Raw genomic sequence first — 12,947 nt, forward strand, 5'->3', positions numbered from 1 at the left:
GTGATTACTTTTGTACTTAAAACATTTATTTTTAATGATTTTTGAATTACAGTGATACAAAGGTTTTTCCTGATACATTTGATTCCATTGATGTAATCTGTAACACCTGAGGGTATAATTACATTAATCCTCAGGGGGTACACACTTACTTTGTGTACCATGTGTTTGGCAAGCTCAAGGAGTCTTAGCTAATATGGTATGTGCTTATACAACTTGACACATCGGTACCATATTTCTCTAACACAGAATTACACAGCCATCTGATTATTTAACAGAGAAACAAACATTTATTTTACTACATCAGTGACAGATGTTTACGTAATTACACAGTTGGATAACTTCACACTTATGAAATTGTATTTTGTCTGTACTTTGTGAACTGTTCATATATTTTTCAGAACCATTGTGATACTATTAGTTGATGCTATATGAGGAATTTGATTATGCTATGTATTTATTATGATGAAATATTGAAGTGTCGACGAATATGCATATAGGTAATAAGGTAAGGAATGAGTAGTGTTTAGGCACTCTGATTTGAGAAAAATGATATTGGAAAACAAGAATCGTACTTTAAGAGTCATGAGATGTGTGTAAATGCGTGAATGTATCACAATGCCGGCAAAATTTTTTGGACAGTGTTATATTTATAAGATTTTGTTTCTACAGATTTGTAACGCAAATACACTCCTGGAAATTGAAATAAGAACACCGTGAATTCATTGTCCCAGTAAGGGGAAACTTTATTGACACGTTCCTGGGGTCAGATACATCACATGATCACACTGACAGAACCACAGGCACATAGACACAGGCAACAGAGCATGCACAATGTCGGCACTAGTACAGTGTATATCCACCTTTCGCAGCAATGCAGGCTGCTATTCTCCCATGGAGACGATCATAGAGATGCTGGATGTAGTCCTGTGGAACGGCTTGCCATGCCATTTCCACCTGGCGCCTCAGTTGGACCAGCGTTCGTGCTGGACGTGCAGACCGCGTGAGACGACGCTTCATCCAGTCCCAAACATGCTCAATGGGGGACAGATCCGGAGATCTTGCTGGCCAGGGTAGTTGACTTACACCTTCTAGAGCACATTGGGTGGCACGGGATACATGCGGACGTGTATTGTCCTGTTGGAACAGCAAGTTCCCTTGCCGGTCTAGGAATGGTAGAACGATGGGTTCGATGACGGTTTGGATGTACCGTGCACTATTCAGTGTCCCCTCGACGATCACCAGTGGTGTACGGCCAGTGTAGGAGATCGCTCCCCACACCATGATGCAGGGTGTTGGCCCTGTGTGCCTCGGTCGTATGCAGTCCTGATTGTGGCGCTCACCTGCACGGCGCCAAACACGCATACGACCATCATTGGCACCAAGGCAGAAGCGACTCTCATCGCTGAAGACGACACGTTTCCATTCGTCCCTCCATTCACGCCTGTCGCGACACCACTGGAGGCGGGCTGCACGATGTTGGGGCATGAGCGGAAGATGGCCTAACGGTGTGCGGGACCGTATCCCAGCTTCATGGAGACGATTGCGAATGGTCCTCGCCGATACCCCAGGAGCAACAGTGGCCCTAATTTGCTGGGAAGTGGCGGTGCGGTCCCCTACGGCACTGCGTAGGATCCTACGGTCTTGGCGTGCATCCGTGCGTCGCTGCGGTCCGGTCCCAGGTCGACGGGCACGTGCACCTTCCGCCGACCACTGGCGACAACATCGATGTACTGTGGAGACCTCACGCCCCACGTGTTGAGCAATTCGGCGGTACGTCCACCCGGCCTCCCGCATGCCCACTATACGCCCTCGCTCAAAGTCCGTCAACTGCACATACGGTTCATGTCCACGCTGTCGCAGCATGCTACCAGTGTTAAAGACTGCGATGGAGCTCCGTATGCCACGGCAAACTGGCTGACACTGACGGCGGCGGTGCACAAATGCTGCGCAGCTAGCGCCATTCGACGGCCAACACCGCGGTTCCTGGTGTGTCCGCTGTGCCGTGCGTGTGATCATTGCTTGTACAGCCCTCTCGCAGTGTCCGGAGCAAGTATGGTGTGTCTGACACACCGGTGTCAATGTGTTCTTCTTTCCATTTCCAGGAGTGTATTTCGACCTGTGAAATTTTATTTCTATCAAACTGTCACTGTAGCGGAGACTGATGTCGTAAATATTTCGGTAAGGAAGGTAGGTCACCTTGACATAATGCACTACAAGCACCTAGCTGTGTGACAGTCGCCTGGAAAAAAGCCATTAGTGTCTGCCTTTCAGAGGCACAGGTGGAGGAAAAAGGAGGCCATTAACCTCGCTTTTGACATTCCTTTGTAGAAAGCATCGCAAATACGACATGCTCATTACTTGGAAACATATCGTACTTTGTGCTAATTACTGAAATGCTTCTGAACTGATGGGAAATATTCGTACATCTGCACACCTGATTATGACAAGTGTCTTTCTACGATAATTGAGAGAATTTCTACTGACTTATGAAATGCCACATAGCTGTTGAATGATGTTTTTATGCTTTTGTTTGCATAATTGCTCATTTCATTTGATATCTGTTTTCCAGCTGTGTTGCAGCATTGGTTTTATAAAATAAACTTAAATGCATTTGCTAATGTGAACACTTTCTGTCAACAGATCTATTAAATAATTATTTTATGATCCACATTCTTCGAAAAAGGAGCTCTTGGAATGGAAAGAACAATAAGAAGGGGCTAATAACAGTAACTGCATATATAATTATCTTTTCAAGTACTTGGTAATTTTTGGTAGAATAACATTTTGTGGTGCACCACTTTAATTACATAGACATTAAGATGTGAATAGACATTTCCCTTATCTGCATTGTTGTCTTTAGTGTAATATTTTTTCTGCTTGAGCTTTGTCATGTTTAGATATAAGTTATTGCATTTGCTGCTGCTGTTTGCCAGGCATAGTGCTACTAAATTTCACTTTGTATTACTCTGTTAAGCTAGTTTTACTACTGATTTATTTTTCTTGTTGCTGCACATTGGCTCATATTAGTTGTAATGTTGCATTTCCTTGGTAATTTATATTTACTGTAGCTTGCTTTGCCAATTTCCATTTTTTTGCCATTGTTGTTTGTGTTAATTGTTTTGTGCTGCGGAATTGCCTCATCCCTTAGTTCAGCATCTGAGCTCAGTAGATTTAAGTTAGCTTAAGATGGGGTATGCTATATGTGAGAACGAGTTGTGATGAATTGGAAGAAATGCATTGAGAAGCTATAAGAAAATGGTCTGGCCAAAAAGGAATTTTGAAAGAGGATGTGAACAGAATACAGAAAGCATGCTTGGATAGGATTTTTTTGGTGGAATCAAATGTTGAAATAAGGGGAAAGATCTACAGAACGAAGTTTTGGATTGAACTGCAGCACCAAATGTCACACCGAAAACGAACCCTGTCTTTCCTTTTGTATTATTCCGCTATGTGTTTATGCACCCTTGTGTATTTGTCTTTTTCCTGTCTTTATGTGTTTAGCTAATAAGATTTAAGTTGTAGAATTTTTAAAATACTATGTTCTTTTCTTTGTAAAGATCTTTAGACATTATTTATTCTGTTCTGTTTTAATGCTCATGTGTGAAATTAATGTTTCGAAAACTAATCTCATTATTTTATATATTTACTTATGTCATAATTCCCGTAACACTGATGTATATGTTTACTTCTATTCTTTTGTAAAGTCTGTGTTACTACAAATGTCATCTGTACTGTAACGTTCTTTAATGATGTATTTTGTACCTTTGTTATTGTATCAAATTAAGTTACATTTCACAGCACACGTTTCTGTTGGTCATAGTATATGCACAATATAGGAAAAAAAACACTGCAATTTTACTGTGATGAATGATCAGGACTGTCTTTATGAACTGTGAGAAAATTTTAGCTTTTGACCAACATTGTATCAATAAGTGTGTGCATTTGATATATTTGTTATTGTAATTATGACAAATTTTATCAAATCATTATTGGCCACTGCCCAAAACAATTTGTAAAATTTTTTGTGGGGAGCGTGGGGGCTATGTAAGTAGGCTGTTTAGGTTTTTTTTATTGGTAACGCCACGTAGCGCTCTGTATGAAAATCACTGGCTGTACTGTGTGCAGTTTGTGGCTAGTTTGCATTTTTGTCTGCCATTGTAGTGTTGGGCAGCTGGATGTTAACAGTGCGTAGCGTTGCGCAGTTGGAGGTGAGCCGCCAGCAGTGGTGGATGTGGGGAGAGAAATGGCGGAGTTTTGAAATTTGTAAGACTGGGTGTCATGAACTGCTATATATATTATGACCTTTGAACACTATTAAGGTAAATACATTGTTTGTTCTCTACCAAAATCTTTCTTTTGCTAACTGTGCCTATCGGTAGTTAGTGCCTCCAGTAGTTTGAATCTTTTATTTAGCTGGCAGTAGTGGCGCTCGCTGTATTGCAGTAGTTCGAAAAACGAAGATATTTGTGGGGTAAATGATTTGTGAAACGTATAGGTCAATGTTAGTCAGGGCCATTCTTTTGTAGGGATTTTTGAAAGTCAGACTGCGTTGCGCTAAAAATATTGTGTGTCAGTTTAAGCACAGTCATGTACAATTTTTCTAAGGGGACGTTTCAACATTTGTGTATCCTCCCAGGTTTACGTGAGGTGAAACAGGGAAATCAACAGTTCTTTCTTCAAAAACAAAGAGGACTGATGCGCTGCGAAAAGCAACTACTGTGTTAAATGTGTGTTAGAAGAAAGGTTTGACCGCTCTTTTCCCGTACGTGGCTGTGTGCTTGTCAGAGGTGAAATACATGTTGTCGGACAATTATCTCTTCCTACACTGCTCTAAATTATATCATGTGGGATACACTCGTATAACTACACATTTTATTAAAAATACTTTAGTGACCACGTGTACACTGCAAAAAAAATACTCTGAACGAAACGTCGTTTTATGCTGAACGCAAGCGCATAATGACCAGCTACGTGCAATACACGCTTTCGACATATTCGACGCTGCAGTGCAATTTCGTACACACGTAAACAAAATAAACTATTGACTAACAATGAATTGGTAAGCGTTCGCAAGAACTATGAACAGATGTAGTTGCAGTAGATGATACGGTAGAGCATATACCGGCCATTCGACGACACATATCGTCTCACGTAGTAGGAGCCTTGTCGTAGACTGCATTTTCAGTGCTCCCCAAATAAATAAATCTAGAAGAGCCAAATCAGGGGACCTCCCGACCCATTTGACAACAGAATTTCGTACTATCCAATGTCCAGCAAAGTTCACGTTCAGTATTTGCCTTGCAGCACAGGACGAGTGATCTCGACAACCGCCGTGTTGCAGCCTTCATACACTGTCGAATATCCCGTGGTACCTGTTCTAGAACAACCAGTAGAATATTCGTCAGCAAATGTACGTACGAATATCCATATACACTGAAGAGCGAAAGAAACTGGTACAACTGTCTAATATCGTGTAGGGCCCCCGCGGACGCGCAGAAGTGATACAACACGACGAGGCATAGACTTGACTAATGTCTGAAGTAGAGCTGGAGAGAATTAGCACCATGAATCCTGCAGGGCTGTCCATAAATCCGTAAGTGTACCAGGAGGTGGAGATCTCTTCTGAACAGCACGTGGCAAGGCATCCCAGATATGCTCAATATTGTTGATGTCTGGGGAATTTGGTGCCCAGCGGAAGTGTTTAAACTCAGAAAAATGGTCCTCTTGCCACTCTGTAGCAATTCTGGACGAGTGGGGTGTCACATTGTCTTGCTGTGATTGCACAAGTCCATCGGAATGCACAATGGACATGAAAGGATGCAGGTGATCAGACAGGATGATTCTGTGCGTGTCACCTGTCAGAGGCGTATCTAGACGTATCAGGGGTCCCATTTCCCAACAACGCCCCACATCATTACAGAGCCTCCGCCAGCTTGAACAGTCCCTTGCTGACATGCAGAGTCCATGGATTCATGAAGTTGTCTCCATACCCGTACACGTCCATCCGCTCGATACAGTTTTAAACGAGCCCCGTGCAACCAGGCAACATGCTTCCAGTCAACAACAGTCCAATGTCGACGTTTAGGGGCCCAGGTGAGGCGTAAAGCTTTGTGTCGTGCAGTCGTCAAGGGTACACGAGTGGGCCTTCGGCTCCAAAAGCCCATGTCGATGATTTTTTGATGAATGATTCGCACGCTGACACTTGTTGATGGCCCAGCACTGAAATCTGCAGCAGTTTGCGAAAGGGATGCACTTCTGTCTAGCTGAACGATTCCCTTCCGTCGTCCTTGGTCCCGTTCTTGCAGGATCTTTTTCCAGCCTCGGCGGTATCGGAAATTCAAGGTTTGCCGGATTCCTGACATTCACGGTACAATCATGAAATGGTCGTACGAGAAAATCCCCACTTGATCGCTAGCTCGGAAATGCCGTGTCCCATTCCTCGAGCGTCGACTATAATACCACTTTTAAACTCACTTAAATCTTGATAACCTGCCTGCGGTAACTGATCTAACAACTCCGTCAGACACATGTCTTATATAGGAGTTGCAGACCGCAGCGTGTTTACATATCTGTATTTGAATACGCATGCCTATACCAGTTTCTTTGGTGCTTCAGTGTAGAACGACTCAGATGAAATTAGGTTCCCCAATGAAATTTCCTATGATGCCGCAGCATACGTTTACGGTCCACGGCCGTTGATTTAGCACCTGACGAAGCCAGTGTGGATTTTCGGCTATCCAATAGTGCATGCTACGCAAATTTACACTGGCGGGTGTAGTAAACAGAGCTTCAGCGGTAAAGAGCACACACTGGACGAACGTAGGATCGTCTCTCTGTTGCTGTAGGACAAACCGACAAAAATGTGTACGCCGCTCTAAATCACGGTCGTAGAGAGCCTGATGTAATACCACGTGAGAGGGATGGAAATTCTGTCGCTGCAGATGCGAATGACACTCGTCTGGCTGATTCCACATTCATTTGCAATACTCCCCATAGCATTGTGCGGATTCATTGCCGTCGTAGCCAGGACAGCTTCTTCGTGTTGTCTGTCAGTTTCTGTCTTCTATCTTGTCCCCTTTTTGACGAACAAGCAGCGTGTGGACACAAGCGTTTTAATAACTGGTGCAACTACATGGCGCGTCGGACGTTGGCGATCCGGATGGATAGCTCTAAACCGCTGTACTGTTTTTACAGTATTTCTTTTAAATGGCTCTGAGCACTATGGGACTTAACATCTATGGTCATCAGTCCCCCAGAACGTAGAACAACTTAAACCTAACTAACCTAAGGACATCACAAACATCCATGCCCGAGGCAGGATTCGAACCTGCGACCGTAACGGTCACGTGGTTCCAGACTGTAGCGACTAGAACCGCACGGCCACTCCGGTCGGCATTTCTTTTAAAAAACTGTTCAAATGGCACTGAGCACAATGGGACTTAACTTCTAAGGTCACCAGTCCCCTAGAACGTAGAACTACTTAAACCTAACTAACATAAGGACACTACACACAGCGATGCCAGAGGCAGGATTCGAACCTGTGACCGTTGCGGTCGCTCGGTTCCAGACTGTAGTGATTAGAAGCGCTCGGTCACCTCGGCCGGACCGAGCGGGGTGGCGCAGTGGTTAGACACTGGACTCGCATTCGGGAGGACGACGGTTCAATCCCACGTCCGCCCATCCTGATTTAGGTTTTCCGTGATTTCCCTAAATCACTCCAGGCAAATGCCGGGATGGTTCCTCTGAAAGGGCACGGCCGACTTCCTTCCCGATACTTCCCTAATCCGATGAGACCGATGACCACGCTGTCTGGTCTACTTCCCCAAACCAACCAACCAACCAACCATCACCCCGGCCGGCCGCAATTCTTTTACATTCACCATATAAAAGAAGTGTATATAACTTCTCCTCATTGGTGTACATGTCTGCACTCAACGAATGTTGAAGCAGATACGAGCGGCCTGCAAATCAGAGAAATAAACAGGCAAATATGTTGACATTCTGACACAGCGTAGCACGAGAGCTCTGCTTGGCGTTGTTTACACCGTGTCCTCATATTCTGGCACATTTCTCGAATTTTTTTACAAGTTGAAAACGTCAACATTAACAAACACTGTATCACTGTAACTGTCTTATCAACAGCTATCGATTGTAGTTATAAAAAAATATACTGTTCCATTGAAAATAATGTACTTGCTTCAGTATCTCCGTGGATACCAGCGCTGAAAACATTCACCAAACAAAAAATTATGTGCCCGTCGACGTTCTAACATTTGCCGAAAACCGCGTTTTCGGTATGCGTAACCGCTCACGAAATAAACGAAGTGTTAGGTCTTACGTGACTCACCCTGTATACCTCAACGCATACTACCAGTTTACTTTATTGTTAGAACACTTTGCCCCATTGTCATTAATAAGCCTCACTGAATTGCATTAACTTGCTCAGAGTTTTAAGTCACAAGAACATTGTATTTGTGTACAAGAAGAATGTAAGGGATCGCGCTTGATGTCGTGATTGGTAGGCAACATCAACAAAAACCAGCATGACGTATTGTGCGTGTATCAGTGAAAAGATCATTTGTTGTTTTATTGCACGCGTGTCGAACAGTCGCTATAAACAGTCACATCCATGGAATATCTGAGAGATAATTGGCTCTGAGCACTATGGGACTTAACATCTATGGTCATCAGTCCCCTAGAACTTCGAACTACTTAAACCTAACTAACCTAAGGACAACACACAACACCCAGTCATCACGAGGCAGAGAAAATCCCTGACCCCGCCGGGAATCGAACCCGGGAACCCGGGTGTGGGAAGCGAGAACACTACCGCACGACCACGAGCTGCGGACTGAGAGATAATTAAGGAAGAATGAGCACACGAGCATGATCACAGAATAGGCAAATACCGGACTGAAATTCACTTCAAGAATCCTCAATAAATGCACTAAACGAGAGGAAGAAGTATAATTTACAAAACTGTCGTTCGATCGACATCTGAGTACTGCTCAGACTGAGACCCATCTCAGGTAGGACGGACATTTGCTGTTAACACTTGCTGTAAGCAACCACCTCAGTGTGGCTCTGAGCACTATGGGACTTAACTTCCGAGGTCATCAGTCCCCTAGAACATAGAACTACTTAAAGTTAAGTAACCTAAGGACAGCACACACATCCATGCCCGAGGCAGGATTCGAACCTGCGACCGTAGCGGTCACGCGGCTCCAGACTGAAGCGCCTAGAACCGCTCGGCCACAGCGGCCGGTCCCACCTCAGTGTCCTTTTGCCTATACACATGTTGGAACATATGGTGACATGAACTGCCTCACATCTGTTGAATTATAATGAAACTGCTCTGAAGATGTTTATTTTTTATCCGAAATATAGGTTTACAATCATACTAAAAACTAATGGGATTGCGATTGACTGCTGTGTGCCTCTCCTTCCTCTCTCGCTCAGCCACATAATGGTTCAACGATATTTGTTACATCGTTTAGTGTTATAAGAATATATGCGAAGAATAAGGTATATCAGTATGAAGCTACAATAATGGTGCAATAAATTATATTGTCGCTACACTGTTAATAGAGTAAATGATGACTGTCTTTGTAATTGATTATGAGTAAATATATGGTCGCAATGCGAATGAATTTAGTAGGCAGTACGCAATTAGATATTGCAAAGAGGGTACCAGATACTAAAATGTGAAAGTGAACCGCGGTAGCGTTCTCGCTTCCCACGCCCGGGTTCCCGGGTTCGATTCCCGGCGGGGTCAGGGATTTTCTCTGCCTCGTGATGGCTGGGTGTCGTGTGCTGTCCTTAGGTTAGTTAGGTTTAAGTAGTTCTAAGTTCTAGGGGACTGATGACCATAGATGTTAAGTCCCATAGTGCTCAGAGCCATTTGAACCATTTTTGAAAGTGAACCACCATAACTGTATATAACAAATAAGCGAGAAAGCAAGCTTCGTAAATGAGGTGCTTATACAAACACGATCACTTGGTTTACAGTGAGACCAATGTGGCGCGTCTGGAGGGAACACACACACTTACCGGCAGCTCCTTGATGCTGAGGTCGGGTCTTCGACTGCCGACGGGCTCGTCGTTGATGTAGAAGGAGAGCTGCGCCGCCGGCCTGGACGGGGGCGCCGTGCAGTTGGCCCTCAGCAGGTCCCCCGGGTAGTAGCGCTCGCGCTCCGCCACCAGCGTGGGCGGACCCTCGGGCAGCGCTGCAACACGGGCAGGCAGCGTGCGTCACAACACTGGGTTGTAGCTCCTAACAGTGTGTGGAAGAGCAGCATCACAGACCAAAGGCACCGCCTGACAAAGTGTATTAGCACCTAAAAGCTCTGTGCTAAGAAACGTCCCACAGGGCTTCATTCTGGGTCCTCACTTTTCATGACACCTTAATTACATGTTAATGTATGATCGGGTAAATTGTTAAGAGAAATTTGTGACAGTGTAAGGTTCAGCACTGGAATTGAGCTTCAAGGTGAAAGGAGATCAATGATACGATTAGCTGACGACATTGCTATCCTCAGCGAAAGTGAACAAGAATTACGTGATCTGCTGGATAGAATGAACAGTCTGAGTACAGAATATGGATTGAGAGTAAATCGAAGAAAGATGAAAGTAATGAGAAGTAGCAGAAATGAGAACAGCGAGAAAATTAACATCAGGTTTGATGGTCACAAAATAGTTACCGAATTCTGCTACCTACGCAGCAAAATAACCAATGACGGATGGAGCAAGAAGAACATCAAAGGCAGACTAGCACTGGCAAAAGGGGAATTCTGGCCAAGAGAAATCTACTATTATCAAACGTAGGCCTTAATATGAAGAAGAAATTTCTGAGACTGTTCGTTTGGAGTACAGCATTGTACGGTAGTGAAACATGGACAGTGGGTGTGGGTAAACCGGAACGGAAGAGAATCGAAGCATTTGAGACGTGGTGCTGAAGACGAATGTTGAAAATTAGATGTACAGAAAAGGTAAGGAATGAGGAGGTTCTGCCCAGAATCGGCGACGAATGGAATATGTGGAAAACGCTGTCAAGGAGAAGGGAGAGCATGATAGGACATCTGTTAAGACCTCATGGAATGACTTCCACGGAATTAGAGTGAGCGGTATAGGCAAAAAAATGTAGAGATTGGAATACATCCAGCAAATAATTGAGGACGTAGGTTGGAAGTGCTACTCTGAGATGAAGAGGTTGCCACAGAAAAGGAATTCGTGGCGGGCCCCACCAAACCAGTCAGAAGTCTGATGACCAATGAAAAGGAGATTTCAAGGTAGGGAAGATGCCGAAGATTGGCAGAGATCAAGCAACCTTCATATTCATGTTATATATTAGTAGCGTCGCAGACGGTATTATCAGTAATCTCCGACTGTTGTCAGATGCTGCAGTTCTTTGTAAAAAAAGTACTGTCTGAGAACAACTGGGCAAATATTTCTTTCTGTCTTGATAAATTTTCGAAGAGTATTAAATACTGACAACTTGCTATAAATGGTCACGAATGTAATGTAAAAATGTGTGCTTCATCTCTTATTAATACCTGGGTGCTGAAACTTGTGGAGACAGGAAACTGAACGAAAGTATAGGCTTAATCGTAAGTAAAATAAGTGATAAACGTCCGATCATTTATAGAATACTGAATAATGTAAGCAGGGTGTATTGGAGGTATACAAAGATGGCTACCGCAAATTAGTTTGCCTCCCGAGTGCGTCGCGGAAGTGCTGAAAAATGTGAAGATACACGTCAGGTGTACGACTTAAGCCTAATTACAGTGTTTAAAGAACCAACATTAATTGAGAATTTAGGAACATTCTACAGACTCCAGTGTATATTTCCCGTACGAACAGTGAAGACGACATTAGAATAATTATAACGGGCACAGAGAGAATTAAGCAATAATTCTTTCCGTGATCGAAAGGCGAATGGAAATTGGAAGCAATCTTATTCTGTTGTGCAAAGGCAAGTAGCGTCCGCCATATAATTGACAGTAGTTTGCAGGGTATAGATGTAGATGTTCTCGTATTGCATGGATTGCTGGGAGAGATGTTTCTGACAGGTGAGAAGAACTCAAAGATGTACAGAACGACTTAAAGCTCAAATTGTAACAGTACAGTGCAGTTATGAATAACAGTGTAAAATATATCATTTTTCAGAGTCCCCCTTTGAACGAAGTCGAAATACTCTTAAGCTGTCCGCCCCTGGCAGCTGAGTGGTCAGAGCGACGGAATTACATACCTAACGGCCCGGGTTCGATTGCAGTCTAGACCGGAGATTTTCTCCGCTCAGGGACTGAGTGTTGTGTTGTCCTAATCATCATCATTTCATCCCCATCGACACGCAAGTCGCCGAATTTCGTCAAATCGAAAGACTTGCACCATGCGACCAGTCTACCTGACTGGAGGCCCTAGCCACACGGTATTTACATTTTACTCTTAAGCTTACCTGTATTACGCACTACACGCTTACTGTATTCTGGGAGGCTGTCGTTTATGTAAAATTCCATGCCTCAGGGTCAACACGAAGACTTTGAAGCATGGACAAAATCTTCTTCTCTGTGATACTATACAACTTCCTTCCTGTTTTGTTCCGGTCTGAAAGTTCTTAGACTCGATAACAGTTCTGAGGCGAATATGTTAGTGTCATTCATTTGCTGCCTCAAAAAATCAACAAAGATAAATCACAAACACAAAGGAATTTAAGACATTAGTTGCCAGCGGGAACTGATTTATTAATTTTTCCCTAGTTCAAGCTTGTGACCTAGGTAGATATATTCATCAACAGCTTCTATAGGCTGGTGTCTTGACTTAGTATTTTTGTTTTACTGCTCATTTCCAAGCGAAATATAGGCTTTAGCTCTTAGAGCGTTCTCTTTAGTTCTTTCTGATTTTCAGTAATGAGCATAAAATTATCGACGAAGTATACGTGATTCAGACAT

At 43.6% G+C, this 12,947-nt stretch overlaps 1 protein-coding gene across 1 annotated transcript in view; it reads right to left on the reverse strand.

Moving 5' to 3' along the window:
• The window catches only part of LOC124803020, a 1,344,800-nt gene that overhangs the window by 209,890 nt on the left and 1,121,963 nt on the right, over positions 1–12,947 (reverse strand). Inside the window, exon 4 of the mRNA XM_047264127.1 lies at positions 10,051–10,226. Coding sequence (XP_047120083.1) covers positions 10,051–10,226 — 176 coding nt within the window. The remainder of the gene's footprint in view (positions 1–10,050; positions 10,227–12,947) is intronic.

The sequence above is a fragment of the Schistocerca piceifrons genome, chromosome 6 (assembly GCF_021461385.2).
Source record: "Schistocerca piceifrons isolate TAMUIC-IGC-003096 chromosome 6, iqSchPice1.1, whole genome shotgun sequence".
In the NCBI taxonomy this organism is placed as follows: Eukaryota; Metazoa; Arthropoda; class Insecta; order Orthoptera; family Acrididae; genus Schistocerca; species Schistocerca piceifrons.